At 69.2% G+C, this 16,082-nt stretch overlaps 2 protein-coding genes across 2 annotated transcripts; one reads left to right on the forward strand and one right to left on the reverse strand.

Annotated features, from left to right (window-relative positions):
* Positions 1-744: 744 nt before the first annotated feature.
* Positions 745-13,296, forward strand: LOC115640140 (large proline-rich protein BAG6-like). Its single transcript, XM_030542986.1, has 25 exons — positions 745-935; positions 1,216-1,333; positions 1,576-1,799; positions 2,523-2,576; positions 3,144-3,218; positions 3,350-3,540; positions 3,619-3,748; positions 4,319-4,516; positions 4,805-5,072; positions 5,318-5,404; positions 5,598-5,708; positions 5,813-5,922; positions 6,173-6,257; positions 6,591-6,949; positions 7,093-7,393; positions 8,267-8,436; positions 8,687-8,740; positions 9,415-9,517; positions 9,811-9,935; positions 11,077-11,223; positions 11,298-11,357; positions 11,561-11,695; positions 11,773-11,880; positions 12,797-12,943; positions 13,126-13,296. Exons 1-25 carry the CDS (start codon positions 858-860, stop codon positions 13,219-13,221), a joined length of 3,534 nt encoding a protein of 1,177 aa, XP_030398846.1. The 5' UTR covers positions 745-857; the 3' UTR covers positions 13,222-13,296.
* Positions 13,297-13,931: 635 nt separating this feature from the next.
* Positions 13,932-15,389, reverse strand: LOC115640137 (protein PRRC2A-like). Its single transcript, XM_030542984.1, has 4 exons — positions 15,374-15,389; positions 15,212-15,292; positions 15,029-15,122; positions 13,932-14,361 (listed from the first exon to the last, which is right to left on the reverse strand). The coding sequence occupies exons 1-4, from the start codon at positions 15,386-15,388 to the stop codon at positions 14,297-14,299; spliced, it is 255 nt and encodes an 84-aa protein (XP_030398844.1). The 5' UTR covers position 15,389; the 3' UTR covers positions 13,932-14,296.
* Positions 15,390-16,082: the final 693 nt, after the last annotated feature.

Genomic DNA, 16,082 nt, shown 5'->3' on the forward strand with positions numbered 1-16,082 from the left:
ACGTTCAGGGCACCCAGGGGTGCAGGGTGGGGGAGGGGAGGGGGGTTACGTTCAGGGCACCCGGGGGTGCAGGGTGGGGGAGGGGGGTTACGTTCAGGGCACCCGGGGGTGCAGGGTGGGGGAGGGGGGTTACGTTCAGGGCACCCAGGGGTGCAGGGGGGGGGAGGGGAGGGGGGTTACGTTCAGGGCACCCGGGGTGCAGGGTGGGGGGGGGGAGGGGAGGGGAGGGGGGTTACGTTCAGGGCACCCGGGGGTGCAGGGTGGGGGAGGGGAGGGGGGTTACGTTCAGGGCACCCGGGGGTGCAGGGGAGGGGGGTTACGTTCAGGGCACCCAGGGGTGCAGGGTGGGGGAGGGGAGGGGGGTTACGTTCAGAGCACCCAGGGGTGCAGGGTGGGGGAGGGGGTTACGTTCAGGGCACCCGGGGGTGCAGGGTGGGGGAGGGGGTTACGTTCAGGGCACCCAGGGGTGCAGGGTGGGAGAGGGGAGGGGGGTTACGTTCAGGGCACCCGGGGGTGCAGGGTGGGGGAGGGGGGTTACGTTCAGGGCACCCGGGGGTGCAGGGTGGGGGAGGGGAGGGGAGGGGGGTTACTTTCAGGGCACCTGGGGGTGCAGGGTGGGGGAGGAGAGGGGGGTTACGTTCAGGGCACCCGGGGTGCAGGGTGGGGGAGGGGAGGGGGGTTACGTTCAGGGCACCCGGGGGTGCAGGGTGGGGGAGGGGAGGGGGGTTACGTTCAGGGCACCCAGGGGTGCAGGGTGGGGGAGGGGGGTTACGTTCAGGGCACCCAGCAGTGGCTGATCTGGAGGCAACGAGGGCCCCGGTCGCGTAACCCGCTGTCCCGTGACAGGAGCCGGCGCCATGGCGGAAGCGGAGAACCTCGAAGTGATGGTGAAGACGCTCGACTCGCAGACCAGGACCTTCACCGTGGAGGCGGAGGTGAGAGGTTGGGAGGCTGCTGGGTGCGGCTCGATCCCGGGCCGGCTCTGTCCGGCTAAAGGGATGTTCTGCACCCGCCCCATTCGGCTGTTTGGCAGCTCCTGCTCCCACCCCAGAGCCAGCCGCAGCTCAGCCCCGGGCGGGGGGTCCCTGACTGGCTAGCCCCTGCACCCCACCCCACAGGGGCTGCATGCACGGGGTGGCGAGCCCAGTGTGTGAGCCGAGACGAGGTGATGGGTGCAGGTTTGACCCCACTGGTTCTTGCCCCTTTCCCCTGTAGGTGACAGTGAAGGAGTTCAAAGAGCACATTGCGGGCTCAGTAAATATCCCCGCGGAGAAACAGCGTCTGATCTACCAGGGGCGAGTCCTGCAGGACGACAAGAAGCTTAAAGAATATAGTGAGTGTGGGGGGCTGCGGGTTGGGAGTGAGGGGCACCGGCAGTGCTGGGGGGCAGGGCTGGGCTGGCAGGGGGCTGCGGGTCGGGAGTGAGGGGCACCGGCAGTGCTGGGGGGGCAGGGCTGGGCTGGCAGGGGTTGCGGTTCGGGAGTGAGGGGCACCAGCAGACCTGGGAGGACTGGGGGGATGGAGTCCAGAGGTTTAAGGTTCTGGTTTCACCCCCTTTTGTCTCTTTTTTCCAAGATGTTGGGGGCAAAGTGATCCACTTGGTGGAACGTGCCCCTCCCCAGGCTCAGTCGCCCTCCTCTGGGGGTCCCTCTGGAGCCAGCTCGGCCTCAGCCCCCCACAATGGCATCGGGGGCCGGGGAGCCGGTGCCACCGTCCACGACCGTAACGCCAACAGCTACGTCATGGTCGGGACCTTCAATTTACCAGTCAGCATTATGGACCCGCAGCCGCCCTCACAGGTGAGTTCTGCCAGGGGCGCGATGGGGGTGGGGCTCTCTCCTGCCGGCAGCGCTAGCCCCAGTGCGTTGCTGGGGGTTGGCTCCTGGAAAAGGCAGCTTTTCACTCTCCTCTAGCAGTTTGCTTTGGTTTATTCTCTGTGTGGTTCTCTGATGGGTATGAGATCTTTTAGCCAGTGTGTGTCACCAAGAGTGATGGGCGGGTGGGAACACAGGACTCCTGGGTTCTCTCCCGGCTCTGGGAGGGAGTGGGGGCTGGTGGGTTAGAGCAGGGGGGCTGGGAGCCAAGATGCCTGGGTTCTCTCCCCCGCTCTGGGTGGAGAGTGGGGGCTGGTGGGTTAGAGCAGGGGGGCTGGGAGCCAGGATGCCTGGGTTCTCTCCTCGGCTATGGGCAGGGAGGGGGCTGGTGGGTTAGAGCCGAGGGGGCTGGGAGCCAGGACTCCTGGGTTCTCTCCCGGCTCTGGGAGGGGAGCGGGGGAACTGGTGGGTTAGAGTGGGGGGGGCTGGGAGCCAGGACTCCGGGTTTTCAATCCCGGCTGGGGGAGGGCAGAAGGGGTCCGGTCCTCTATCCACCTCCTCCTTGTGCTGAGTGTCTGTGGCCCCTCCCTCCTTTCTCTGTTTTTATTTATTTTTTCTCTCTTTTCCTGTTTTTCCGCCTTTTTTGTTTCCCTTGGTTTTCTCCGTCTCTCCCTCCTTCGCTCCTGTCTCCTGCCTCCTCCCCCTAAGATCGACGGATCCTCTGTGGATGTTCATATTAATATGGAACAGGCGCCCATACAGGTACTGGAGGGGGGTGGGCATTGGGGGCGCAGGGGTGAAAGGTCAGCGGGGGTTGGGGGCAGGGGGGATTCTGGGAAGGGTTAGAGAATTGGCAGAGCACAGGGCTGGTTCTGGGTCTGAACCAGTGAAATTCCCTCCCGGAAATCGTCTTTGGGGGCTAAAGGGGACAGAAAACAGCTGAGTGGGCCCATTTACTGATTCTGGGGTTACTCATTGAGGGGTGGGGCAGGCAAGGCCCATGGATCTCATCCAGGAGGCGGGAGTCCCAGGCTGGTCGGGCCTGGGGGGTGTCCTGGGGGCTCTGGGTCCTGTTCTGGATTGACCCTTGGTCTGGGGGCCCCGTGGTGGCTGGGCCCAGGTGTGTGTGTGTGTGTGTGTGTGTGTGTGTCCCGTGGTGGCTGGGCCCAGGTGTGTGTGTGTGTCCCGTGGTGGCTGGGCCTGTGTGTGTGTCTCGTGTGTCCCTGGCTGGCCGGGCCCCGGGATCTGGTCCGGGTTAGTACCAGGCTGTCCTCTTGGGAGCTCCACTCCCAGGCCCAGCCCTGACCCAGCCCTGCCCTGTTGTTCCAGAGTGAGCCCCGCGTCCGCCTGGTGATGGCACAGCACATGCTCCGAGACGTGCAGGGCATCCTGGGCCGGCTGGAGGTGAGTGCCGTGGGGCTGAGGCCCGGTGGGGGGGAGGGAGCGGGAGTGCCATGGGGCTGAGGCTCCACTCGGGGGGGGGGAGGGGAGTCCCAGGCTCTGAGCCCAGTGTGTCTCTTTCTCTCTCTCTCTAGGGTCGCACCAATGGGCAGCCGCAGCCCACGCCAGAGAATGCCCCCTTGGCCCCCGACGAGTCGCTGCCCTCCACCAGCCCCGGCCAGCGGGAGCCAATGGAGGCAGCTGATTCGGAGCCCCCAGCCGCGCCCGGCGAGGAGAACCCCCAGCCTGGGCCGGAGCCGCCCCCAGCTGCCGAAGGGGCCCCCAAGTGAGGACAGGGCTGAGCGGGTGGGGTGGGGAGCGGGGCCCTGGCGCCCACTGAGCCCTGTCTCCGGTCTCCCTGCAGCCACCCGGCGCCGGCTGAGTACGTGGAGGTGCTGCTGGAGCTGCGCAGGGTGGAGGAGCAGCTACAGCCCTTCCTGCAGCGATACCAGGAGATCCTGGCCATGGCCAGCACCACTGACTACAACAACAATGTAAGGGCTAGTTAACCCCCCCCAGCCCCGGGCAGTGAGAATGGGATGTGCCAGGCCCACCCCTGTCCCAGGGAGAATGGGATGTTCTGAACACCCCCCTCCCTGAGATTGGGATGGTCCAAGTCTCCCCCTGTCCCTTCAGAATGGGATGTTTGGAACATTCCCTCCAACGCTGTGAGATTGGGATGGTCCAAATCTCTTCTCTGCCCCCCACCCCTGTCCTGGTGATAATGGGATGGTCCAAATTCTGCTCTCCCCCCCAATCTATGAAAGGGTGGTAGGATCCAAATCCCCGCTCCCCACAAGTCAGTTCTAACCCTTGGGTATGGTCCAGGCTCCTGCCCCAGCTGTCAGGCCTTTGATTGGCTAGAAGCCGAGCAGCTCAGAGCATAATGGTTTGCACCATGCAAAGGGGTGGTGATTATTTTGGCTCTGAGATGGGTGATACCATGAAGAGGAGAATGGGGACTCTGAGCTGGGCTGTACCATGGATAGGATGGCAGAGGGTGGGGAGGTGGGTGATACCATGGGCGGCACTGTGGGGGCTGACCGTGCCCCCTGTGTTGGCAGACGGAGGGGCGCGAGGAAGACCAGCGCATCATCAACCTGGTGGGGGAGTCCATGCGCCTACTGGGGAACACGTTCGTGGCCCTGTCTGACCTGCGCTGCAACCTGTCCTGCAGCGCCCCCCGCCACCTCCACGTGGTCCGGCCCATGTCCCACTACGCTGCCCCCATGGTGCTGCAGCAGGCTGCCATCCCCATACAGGTGAGCTGGGGTGCAGGACCCAGGCGTCCGGGACGCTGCCCGCCCCTGAGGGGCCTCGGAGCTCTTAGGGAGGGAGGATGGATCCAGGTTTCTGGACTAACCCCACCTGGGGGCTCCCGGGGAGTCAGGTGTCTGGGATGATACCCCTAGAGGGGCTTACAGCCCCTGTGGAGGGGGATGGACTCAGGGCCCGGGATGACATGTCTCGGTAGGGTCACAGCTCCAGGGAGGGAGGGGATGGACCCAGGCATCCGGGATGGGCCCCCCTAACTTCTCATCTGTCCACAGATCAACGTTGGGACCACAGTGACCATGACGGGGAACGGTGCACGCCCCTCCCAGCCTGGCTCTGAGGGACCTGCCCCCACTCAGCCCTCCCCCCCGATCCTGGCTGGAGCCCCCAGCCCCGGGGAGCCAGGCCGGGGCCCAGAGAGCCAGCTGGGGCCTGGGGCGGCCCCAACTCAGACCCAAGGCTCCCAGACCAGCCACCCCCGGGTCATCCGCATCTCCCACCAGACCGTCGAGCCCGTTGTCATGATGCACATGAACATACAGGGTGAGTGGGAGACCCCCGAGGGGCGGGGAATGGGGCAGGGGCACTGACTGGCTTGGGGCGGCGGAGGCCCTGTCCCCCCGGAGGGCACTGGCTGGTTCGGAGGGTGGGAATGGGGCGCAGGGGCCCTGTCCCCCCTGGAGGACATTGGCTGGCTCGGGGGGAAAGAGGGGGTTGGGGCAGGGGCCGTTCCGCTCCAGGACTCCTGGGTTCGATCCTGGGTCAATCATCTTGTTTCTTATCCTCAGATTCTGGGTCTCAGGCACCAGGGGGCGGCTCTGGGGGCACCGTTTCCATGGGCACTGCTGGACCAGCCGGGCATGGCCCGGGCATAGGTGAGATGTGCCCAGCCTTAGAGCCCAGGGCTGGGCTAGCAGGGGCTGTGGGTTGGGAGTGAGGGGCGGGGATGGGGCCTGGGGGGCAGGGCTGGACAGGGGGACGGGCAGGGCTGGAGCTGTTGTGGCAGCTTCCCAGTAGGAGGCGCTGCGCTGACGCCGCCTGGTGACTCGGCTGTCTCCCTCCCCCCAGCAGGAGGCGCTGCGCACGTTCCCCTGCCCAGCCTGCCCCCGGAGCTGATGCAGGCGGTGGCTCACCAGATCACCCAGCAGGCCATGGCGGCCGCGGCTTCAGCCGCCACAGGTGGGTGTGGCCAATGGGGGGCAGTGAAGGGCCGCTCTGCCCGAGAGGTGGCTGCGTTCCCACCCTGGCGGCTCGTTGTAACCCGGTTCCTTCCTGTGCCGCAGGCCAGCAGGTCCCTGGCTTCCAGTCAGCCCCAACGCGCGTGGTGATCGCCCGGCCCTCAGCCCCATCCGCCCGGCCCACCCACCCGGGGGCCCCCCAGGCACCAGGACCCGTGGTGAGAGCCCAGCGAATGGGGCATGGGGCCTGTCCCCACTACAGGGATTGGTTGGCTTGGGGCGGGGACTTGCTGTTTAAGGGGGGTGGGGAATGGGGCAGGGGCTTGTTCCCTCTAGGGGGTGCCAGCTCCCAGCCGGCCCCAGGGCAGGGACTGGCTGGCTCCGGGGCGGAGAGTGGGGCAGAGTCTCTTCCCCGTTAAGGGGCACTGGCTCAGAGATAACTTCTGTCTCTTCCCCCCCCCCCAGGTCCCCGGCATAGGGGGCAATGCCTCCCTGGCACAGATGATCAGTGGGCTCCTTGGACAGCTGCTGATGCAGCCGGTTCTTGTGGGTAAGTCTCTGCCCCACATGTCTCCTTTGGGGTGGGATGGGGGGCAGGAAACTGGGGCCGGGGGGGTGTGTGTCTTTTCTCACCCGTTGTCTTGCACCATAGGGGTTCGGAGAGCCTTTGGCGGTGTGAGGTGCTGGGGTCATGGGTGGGGCAGCATGTGTGTGCGGGGGGGTTATTTCGGGGGATTAAGAGAGGATTATGGGAGGGGACGGTGGAGTGGGTAGGGAGAGATTGAGGGGTTAGGCAGGGGGCATTATGGGAAGGTTTGGGGTGAATGGGGATGACTGGGAAGGGGAAGGGCAGGGCCTTCTATGCTAATTTTGCTCCTCCCAGCTCAGGGCAGCGGTTCATCTTCGGTGTCATCTTCCTCCTCCTCCTCCACCTCCACCACCTCGTCGGCCTCCTTCCCGGCCCCGGCCTCCCCGCCCACGGCCTCAGCCAGCGCCGCCACCACCAACACTGCCACCACGGCGGCGGGGAGCAGCTCTGCCGGGGCGCCAGGGGGCCCCGTGCCCTCTGCCTCCTCCTCGGCCCAGCCGCCCCCGCCCACTGACGATCTCCACTTCTCCCAGCTCCTGGGCAACCTGCTGGGGGCGACGGGCCCGGGCGTGGCTGGCGTGGGCTCCCCCACCATCACCGTGGCCATGCCTGGCATGCCCGCCTTCCTGCAGGGCATGACAGACTTCCTGCAGGTGAGCACTGCCCACCCCATGGCATTCTGGGTAAGGCCAGACTTCCCCCTATGTCCTTGACTGGAGAGCCTGCCCAAGCCGTCCTTGACTACTGTGTCTTTCTGTTGTCCAGGCCACGCAGATGGGGGCCGCCCCCCCCACAGGTGCCAGAACAGGCTCCACCCCCTGCCCCTCCCCCTCCTCCGCAGCCAGAGGCCCCTCCAGCCCCTGCCCTGCCCCTGATGTCTGAGCGGGTGTCAGGCAGCGAGCGGGGGCGGGGCCGCCCCCCTGGGGGCCCCGAGGCCCTGACCCCCGAGTTCTTCATCAGCGTGGTGCAGGGAGTGCTGTCGTCCATGATGGGCTCGCTGAACGCCCAGCAGGGCAGCACCGAGAGCATCGCCAGCTTCATCCAGCGCCTCAGCGGTACCAGCAACCTCTTTGAGCCGGGCACGGAGGGCGCCATCGGTGAGCCACGCCCCCTCTGGGCGGCCGGGCCCCGCCCCTTCCGGCAGCCACATCCCCTCTGGGTGGCTGGGCCCCATCTGTTCCCACAGCCCCACCCCTCTGGGCGGCCGGGCCCCGCCCCTTCTGGCAGCCACGCCCCCTCTGGGCGGCCGGGCCCCTTCTGGCAGCCAAGCCCCACCCCTCTTGGGCTGCTGGGCCCCGCCCCTTCTGGCAGCCATGTCCCCTCTGGGCGGCCGGGCCCCGCCCCTTCTGGCAGCCACGCCCCCTCTGGGCGGCCGGGCCCCATCTGTTCCACAGCCACGCCCCCTCTGGGCTGCTGGGCCCCGCCCCTTCCGGCAGCCACGCCCCCTCTGGGCTGCTGGGACCCGCCCCTTCTGGCAGCCACGCCCCCTCTGGGCTGCTGGGCCCTGCCCCTTCCGGCAGCCACGCCCCCTCTGGGCGGCTGAGCCCTGTCTGTTGCCACAGCCCCACCCCTCTGGGCTGCCGGGCCCCGCTCCTTCCGGCAGCCACGCCCCCTCTGGGCTGCTGGGCCGTTTCCACAGCCACGCCCCCTCTGGGTGGCCTGGCCCCGCCCCTTCCAGTGGCTCCACCCCCTCTGGGCTGCTGCCCCCCCCGATCCTTCTGGCGGCCCTGCCCCCTCTGGCTGCCTGGCCCCGCCTCTGCTGCCTGGTCCCGTCCCTTCCAGCAGCCCCACCCCCTCTGGGCTGCTGGGCCCTGCCCCTTCCTGGGGGCTGTGCCCCTTCTGGCCAGTCCCCCACCATCCTGTCAGGCCACATTTCTCTTGGCTTCCCTCGCCCCCTCCTGCCTGGCCCCCCTGCCAGGCCCGGCCCCCCGGGGGTGTCCCGCTGCCCCATTGCCCCCGTCTGTTCCCAGGCTTCTTCGGGGACCTGCTCTCGCTGATCTGCCAGAATTTCTCCATGGTGGACGTGGTGATGCTGCTCCACGGGCAGTTCCAGCCGCTGCAGCGCGTCCAGCCCCAGCTGCGCCGCTTCTTCCACCAGGAGTACCTGGGGGGGCGGGAGCCCTCGGACCACAACGTGCGGGTGAGGGGCCCCCCGAATCCCCCACTCCTTCCACCAGGAGTACCTGGGGGGGCGGGAGCCCTCGGACCACAACGTGCGGGTGAAGAGCCCCCCGAATCCCCCACTCCTTCCACCAGGGGGGCATCCAACCCCTGCTGAGCCCCCCAAACATCCATGAGCCCCTCGACCCCTGCTCCTTGTGGCCCCCACTCCTGACCCCCAGCCTGGCTGTCCCCCTTTCTCCCCTCCTAAACTGTGTTTGCTCCCCCAGGTGGCCACCCACAGCCTGATCACTGGCCTGCAGGAATACATCCGCGAGAGCTTTGTGAGTGTCCCCCCTGGGCTGGGGGGGCCCGTTCTCCCCTCAGCTCCCTGGCTGTGGGGGGGGCCCCACCCTCACCGGCTGTGGGGGTTGGGGGGGGGGCTGTTCTCCTTTCACCTCCCACCGGCTGCGGGCAGAGGGGGGCCCTGCTTTCCCCTCACCCCACCCCCCAGCTGCGGGGGGGGGCCCACTCTTACCAGCTGCAGGCTGGGGCTGTTCTCCCTTCACTCCCCCATTGGCTGGGGGGGGCCCTGCTCTCCCCTCACCCCACTCTCACCGGCTGCAGGCTGGGGCTGTTCTCCCTTCACCCCCCCCCATTGGCTGGGGGGGGCCCTGCTCTCCCCTCACCCCACTCTCACCGGCTGCAGGCTGGGGCTGTTCTCCCTTCACCCCCCCATTGGCTGGGGGGGGCCCTGCTCTCCCCTCACCCCACTCTCACCGGCTGCAGGCTGGGGCTGTTCTCCCTTCACCCCTTCCCCCCCGGCTGCGGGGGGCCCCACTCTCCCCACTCCCAGTGGCTGTGTGCTGGGGGAAGCTCCACTCTCCCCCATTCCATTCAGAGGTGGCCTGAGGACAATGGGGGGCCGACGGAACAGCCCCCCCAGTAATGGTGTGTGAGGGGCTTCCCGGGGGTGGGGGGTCCCCAGTGTCTCATTGCTGCTCCCCCCGCCCCCCAGGCCTCGGTGCGGGTGCAGGATGGGGTCGACATCACCCGGACCAATCTGGAGTTCCTGCAGGAGCATTTCAGCCGCATCGCCACCCACATCCTGCGCTGCGCTGGTGAGGGGGCTCACGGGGGGCCAGGGAGGGTGTCGCAGGGGAGGTCCCTGGGGCTGGGGAGGGGGTTTCTGGGGGGGGTGTCGCGAGGGAGGTCCCTGGGGCTGGGAAGGGGGTTACTGGGGGGAGGCTGGGGGGGTGTCGCGAGGGAGGTCCCTGAGGCTGGGGGAGGTTCTGGGGGAGTGTCCCAGGGGAGGTCCCTGAGGCTGGGGGCTGAGGGGGGGTGTCGCATGGGGGGTTTCTTGGGGGTTCTCGGAGGTTACAGGCCTGGCTCTAATGCCCCCCCCCGCCCCCAGACCCCACCTTCGGGTGCCGGCTGCTGGAGCTGTGTAACCAGGGCCTGTTCGAGTGCTTGGCGCTGAACCTGTACTGCCTGCGGGGGGAGCGGGGCGCCCTGACCGCCGTCATCAACGACCGCATCGTGAGTGCCTAGGCCCCCCCAGGGCCCCGGCCAGGATCGTGTACCTGCACTGGCACGGGGGTGCTGATGGGGAAGGGGGGGATGTGGGGGGTTGTGCTGGCCAGCAGGGGCGGTGGCAGCGCTGTGTGGCTTGGGGGTGCGGGTAGTACTGGCCGGCAGGGTGTTCTGGGGGGTGACACTGCCCCCCCCCGTCCCCCAGCAGCGGCTCTCGGCGGACGTGAACCCCTCCCTGGTGAGCTGGCTGACGGGGGGAGTTGGGGGGCGGTGCCGGCTGGGGTGGGTTCCAGGGGGTAACACTGACCCCCCGTCCCCCAGCAGCGGCTCTCGGCGGACGTGAACCCCTCCCTGGTGAGCTGGCTGACGGGGGGAGTTGGGGGTCGGTGCCGGCTGGGGGGGCTCCGGGGGTAACACTGACCCCCCTGTCCCCCAGCGGCGGCTCTCGGCGGACGTGAACCCCTCGCTGGTGAGCTGGCTGCCAGGGGGAGTTGGGGGGCCGGTGGTACTGGCCGGCGGGGTGTTCCGGGGGGTGACGCTGCCCCCCCGTCCCCCAGCAGCGGCTCTTGGCGGACGTGAACCCCTCGCTGGTGAGCTGCTGACGGGGGGAGTTGGGGGGCGGTGCCGGCTGGGGGGGGCTCCGGGGGTAACACTGACCCCCCTGTCCCCCAGCGGCGGCTCTCGGCGGACGTGAACCCCTCGCTGGTGAGCTGGCTGACGGGGGGAGTTGGGGGTCGGTGCCGGCTGGGGGGGGGCTCCGGGGGTAACACTGACCCCCCTATCCCCCAGCGGCGGCTCTCGGCGGACGTGAACCCCGCGCTGGTGAGCTGGCTGACGGGGGGAGTTGGGGGGGTTGCGGTGCCGGCTGGGGGGGGGCTCCGGGGGTAAAACTGGCCCCCCTGTCCCCCAGCAGCGGCTCTCGGCGGATGTGAACCCCTCGCTGGTGAGCTGGCTGACGGGGGGAGTTGGGGGGCGGTACCGGCTGGGGGGGCCTCCGGTGGGTGACGCTGACCCCCCCGTCCCCCAGCGGCGGCTCTCGGCGGACGTGAACCCCTCGCTGGTGAGCTGGCTGACGGGGGGAGTTGGGGGGGTTGCAGTGCCGGCTGGGGGGGGCTCCGGGGGTAACACTGACCCCCCTGTCCCCCAGCGGCGGCTCTCGGCGGACGTGAACCCCTCGCTGGTGAGCTGGCTGACGGCCATGATGGGGCTGCGGCTGCAGGTGGTCCTGGAGCACATGCCTGTCACCGAGGAGCAGGTGCTGCCGTACGTGCGCCGCGTGGGCGAGGCCCCCCAGGTAAGGACGAGCCGGGGGGCAGGGGGGGCAGGGCAGCCCCCCGGTGTCCGCTCTGACCCTCCCCCTCTCTGCAGCCAGCGCCAGATGAACCCATGGAGTTGCAGGCGGCCGAGCAGCTCCCCGAAGCCGCGCAGGTACCGGGTGCGGGGGTCCCTGCTGTGAGGTGGGGGGAGGCTGTCAAGGGTGAGGGGCCCCTGCTGTTGGGGGGGGCCGTGGGGGGTCCCTGCTGCTGGGGTGGAGGGAGGCTGTTGGGGGGTCCCTGCTGCTGGGGTGGAGGGAGGCTGTCGGGGGGGGCTGTCGAGGGAGCCCCACCATCTCTTAACCCCCCCGGTTACAGCGAGACAGCGCGGCCTCGCCGGCCCCGGCTACCACGGCGGAGGAGGCCCTGGCGCAGTGCCCAGAGCCGGAGCCGCGGGAGCTGCCGGGGGAGCCTGCGCCTGACGCCGAGCCCTGGGCAGCGGCCGTGCCCCCGGTGAGTGCCAGGCCTGGGGGGGGGGGCTGGCGGGGGCACCCGTGTCCCCCTGTGACTGACCCCCCCTGTGCCCCCAGGAGTGGGTGCCCATCATCCGGGAGGACATCCAGACCCAGCGCCGCGGGAAGCAGCAGCCGCCGCTGAGCGACGCCTACCTGACGGGCATGCCGGCCAAGCGCCGCAAGGTGAGCCCCCCCCAGTGCCTGCCCCCCAACCACACCCGCCGCTGAGCAACGCCTGACGGGCATGCCAGCCAAGCGCCGCAAGGTGAGCCCCCCCAGTGCCTGCCCCCCAACCACATCCCCCGCCGAGCCCCTCAGCCGCTGAGCGACGCCTCCGACGGGCATGCCGGCCAGGCGCCGCAAGGTGAGCCCCCCCAGTGCCTGCCCCCCAACCGCACCCCCCCGCCGAGCCCCTCAGCCGCTGAGCGACGCCTCCCTGACGGGCATGCCGGCCAAGCGCCGCAAGGTGAGCCCCCCCAGTGCCTGCCCCCCAACCGCACCCCCCGCCGAGCTCCTTAGCCGCTGAGCGACGCCTCCCTGACGGGCATGCCGGCCAAGCGCCGCAAGGTGAGCCCCCCCCAGTGCCTGCCCCCCAACCGCACCCCCCGCCGAGCCCCTTAGCCGCTGAGCGACGCCTCCCTGGCGGGCATGCCGGCCAAGCGCCGCAAGGTGAGCCCCCCCCAGTGCCTGCCCCCCAACCGCACCCGCCGCTGAGCAACGCCTGACGGGCATGCCAGCCAAGCGCCGCAAGGTGAGCCCCCCCAGTGCCTGCCCCCCAACCGCATCCCCCGCCGAGCCCCTCAGCCGCTGAGCGACGCCTCCCTGACGGGCATGCCGGCCAAGCGCCGCAAGGTGAGCCCCCCCAGTGCCTGCCCCCCAACCGCACCCCCCGCCGAGCCCCATAGCCGCTGAGCGACGCCTCCCTGGCGGGCATGCCGGCCAGGCGCCGCAAGGTGAGCCCCTGCCCCCTAACCGCACCCCCCACCGAGCCCCTCGGGTGTTGAGTGACGCCTCCCTGACGGGCAGGCCGGCCAAGTGCCGCAAGGTGAGCCCCCTGCCTACCGCCCCCCAACTGCACTCTCCCTCTGCTGTGCCCCAGACCATGCGAGGCGACGGCCCCCAGCTGCTCCTCTCCGAGGCCGTCAGCCGAGCCGCCAAGGCCACCGGCGCCAAGCCCCTGGGCGGCAGCGAGAGCCTGAGCCGGGAGCTGGCTGAGCCGGCGCTGCAGGAGGGCTACCGGCAGCAGGTGAGCCCCCCCGCGCTGCCCCTGTGGGTCGCCCCCTGCCCTATTTGGCACCCAGCAATGTCCCCTGTGGGTTGGCCCCATCCAACACCCCCTTATGGGTCTGTGACAGCAGCTGGGCCCCCAAAGCTCTCTGGGGTGGGGCTCCCTGTGTGTCTGCGCTCACCCCTCCCCCTCTCTTCCAGCTCTGCGCTGACCTCCAGAAGCGGCTGCAGGAGGATCCCAGCTTCAGTCCCCAGCGGTTCCCCAACGCTGCCCGCGCCTTCGGGGATGAGGCCTAGGGGGCGCCCGTGCCCCCCACCCCCTATTTATCCCCTGCCCCACCCTGGGGCACCAATAAAGCCACTTGGTGTTGGGCTGTGGGTCCTGTCTGTGCTGGGGGCCTTGCTCCACTCACTGTACCTCAGTTTCCCCTGTTCTGTGGCTGCAGAGAGGGCAGTTTGGGGGGGGGGGGGTCGTCTCCCTGGCTACAGAGCTGTGCTGGGGGGGGGGGTGAATCAGCCATTACCCCCCAGCGAGGGGAAAAGAGAGAATCTCCCTTGGGGCCCAGGGCCTGGCCGGGGTCACTGCTCCAGCCACAGGGGACACGCTTGCTGCTGCCCTGGGGCTGTCCCAGAACGGGCCCTGTGCTACCTGCCCTGGGGGGGCTGACCTGAGCTCTGCCACCAGTGCTGATGGGTGTCAATTTTATCCCCTCAGCACCAGACACAACACTGCCCCCCCCCCCCCTGGGGAGTGAGCAGGTCACCCAGCAGCATTTCTGCCCCTGCAAGGCACTGTTAACCCAGGGGACTCCTCGCTGCAGGACTAGGGCTCAAGCCAGCCATGGAGGACAGACCTGCCCCCGCCTGGGGGTGGGTCACTCAGGAACTGCCCCGTTTTAGGCCTGCACTGCACTGACAGCCCTAGTGTAGACCCAGCCCTGCTGCCCCCCTGCCCAACCCCTGCCCCCCCCACACCAGGGCCCCCCCTTTTGTGTTTTAACCTTTTATTCATTTTTTTAAACAGTTTTTCAGTTTATTTTGTAACAAACCTGCTGCCCCCCCAGCGGGGGGAGGGGAGAGAGGCCCCTGCCCTACACATATTTACACGCAGCTGGGCAGGGGACCCCCCATTAATTCATGTGAATCAAAAACAAACCCAACTCCAGTTACATTCAGTGGGGCAGCTCCACAGTGACACCCCCCCCAGAAATTAAGAGAGGGAAGGGATCAGCCCCTCCCCACTCATTGAGAGGGAGGGGGGAACAGGGGCCACCCCCTGGCCCAGTCTGGTGGCAGGCCAGGCTAGCGCTGATGGCTGAGGCCAGGATCCTGCTTGTCACTCTGGCTGGGGGGCCGGTGGGTGGGGGGCCCCTCACGGGCTAGGGGGTGGCGCTCCCAGGGCCTGGGGGTCCAGCAGAGAACGTCCGATGGGGAGACCTGGGGGGAGCGAGAGTCAGACACACGGGGTGCAACTTACCCCCCCTACATGCAGATCAAGCCCGAAGCCCCATTCCTTGTGCTGAGGCCAGAGGGGGCCAGTGCCCCCCCAGCATGGAGGGTGCTGGATTGGGGGCAGCACCCCCTGAGGTAAGAGACCATGGGGACGGATCAGGGCAGCGCCCCCCAGCGGGAAAGGCCCAGGGGCTGGATCAGGGGAGAGGCCATGGGGACGGATCAAGGCAGCACCCCCCAGCAGGAAAGGGCCCCCTCGCAGGGAGACACCGTGGAGCCGCATCAGGGCAGTGTCCCCCTGAGGGGAGAGGCCATGGGGCCGGATCGGGGCAGCACCCCCCAGCAGGAAAGGGCCCCCTCGCAGGGAGAGGCCATGGAGCCGCATCAGGGCAGTGTCCCCCTGAGGGGAGAGGCCATGGGGCCGGATCAGGGCAGCGCCCCCCAGAGGGGAGAGGCCATGGGGCCGGATCAGGGCAGCGCCCCCCAGCGGGAAAGGCCATGGGGCCAGATCAAGGCAGCACCCCCCAGCGGGAAAGGGCCCCCTCGCAGGGAGAGGCCGTGGAGCCGCATCAGGGCAGTGTCCCCCTGAGGGGAGAGGCCATGGGGCTGGATCGGGGCAGCACCCCCCCATGGGGAGGGGCCCCAGGCTCACCAGCGGGCCCCCATCTGGGCGCTGGCTGCGGCTGCCCCCTGCGTAGCTGGATCCTGGGGCCCGGAGGCGGGAGCTGAAGGGGCCAACGCAGGCTCTGTGGGGGGAGGGGAGAGGAGAGTAGGTGAGGGGGCCACAGTGGGAGGGGGACCCCTGGGGTTCAGCCTCCCCCCCACTCCCACTCACCTGCCCACTGATGGGGCTCGACCCCCCCAGGCTGCTCAGCTTCCGGTACTCGGGGAAGGGCTTCAGCTCCACGGGGTGCAGCTGTGGGGAGAGGGGAGCAGGGGTCAGCCAGGGCCCCTCCCCCCCCCCCCCACCCCCCCCCCCCCGGCCAGCCCCCCTTACCTCCGTGCGCCCCATGCCATGGGGGAAGGGCGGCGGACGGGCGAGGGGACCAGGCGCCCGGCCAGCTGCCCCGGGGGCCGCAGGGGCCCGGGGTGACGGGCACCAGGGCAGTGGTGGGGGGGCGGCTGGCGCCCCCCTGCTGCAGGGAGCTTGAAGTTCACCACCGGGGGCAGCTGTGACTCCACCACAGGCAGCAGCATCTGCAGGGGGAGAGGGGTCAGCACGTGGGGCGGGGCTGGGGGCGGAGCCAGCAAGCTGAGGGCGGGGCTTACCTGCTGGGCGGGGCCCGGGGCCTGCAGGAAGTTGCTCTGATTGGCCTGCGCCAGGGAGCCTGGGTAGAAATCCGAGGGGGGGTTCAGCTCCTGCCGCACCTGGAGGGGAGGAACTGGTGATCAGGGGGCGGAGCCAGGCGCAGGGAGCCCCGCCCCCTCCTCTCCCCTCCACCACATACCTGGAGTAGGGGCTGCTCGGGGCCCAGCTGGCCGGCACAGAAGGGGGGGCTGTAGAGGAAGGGGGGGGCCGCCTGGTAGAGCAGCCCCGTGGCCGGCAGCTTGGCCAGCTCGGCCGCCTGCAGGGCCGAGAACTCCACATACTGGCCCTTGAGGGCCACCCCCGAGAGCAGGGCCGAGCCGGGCAGGACAGGGGCCGCCGGGGAGCTGGGGGCCGGGCCAGGCTGCAGGTACAAGTGCTGGGATCTGCGGAGACAGAC

This window comes from Gopherus evgoodei, unplaced genomic scaffold, assembly GCF_007399415.2.
Source record: "Gopherus evgoodei ecotype Sinaloan lineage unplaced genomic scaffold, rGopEvg1_v1.p scaffold_210_arrow_ctg1, whole genome shotgun sequence".
NCBI lineage: Eukaryota > Metazoa > Chordata > Testudines > Testudinidae > Gopherus > Gopherus evgoodei.

Coding starts and splice junctions, on each gene's coding strand:
- LOC115640140 (XM_030542986.1), top strand. CDS start 858: ATGGCGGAAGCGGAGAACCTCGAAGTGATGGTGAAGACGCTCGACTCG. Junction 1,334..1,575: donor CAAGAAGCTTAAAGAATATA/GTGAGTGTGGGG, acceptor CTTTTTTCCAAG/ATGTTGGGGGCAAAGTGATC. Junction 9,518..9,810: donor CCACATCCTGCGCTGCGCTG/GTGAGGGGGCTC, acceptor CCCCGCCCCCAG/ACCCCACCTTCGGGTGCCGG.
- LOC115640137 (XM_030542984.1), bottom strand. Junction 15,123..15,211: donor CGAGCCCCATCAGTGGGCAG/GTGAGTGGGAGT, acceptor CTCCCCCCACAG/AGCCTGCGTTGGCCCCTTCA. Junction 14,362..15,028: donor GCCCAGATGGGGGCCCGCTG/GTGAGCCTGGGG, acceptor CGCTCCCCCCAG/GTCTCCCCATCGGACGTTCT.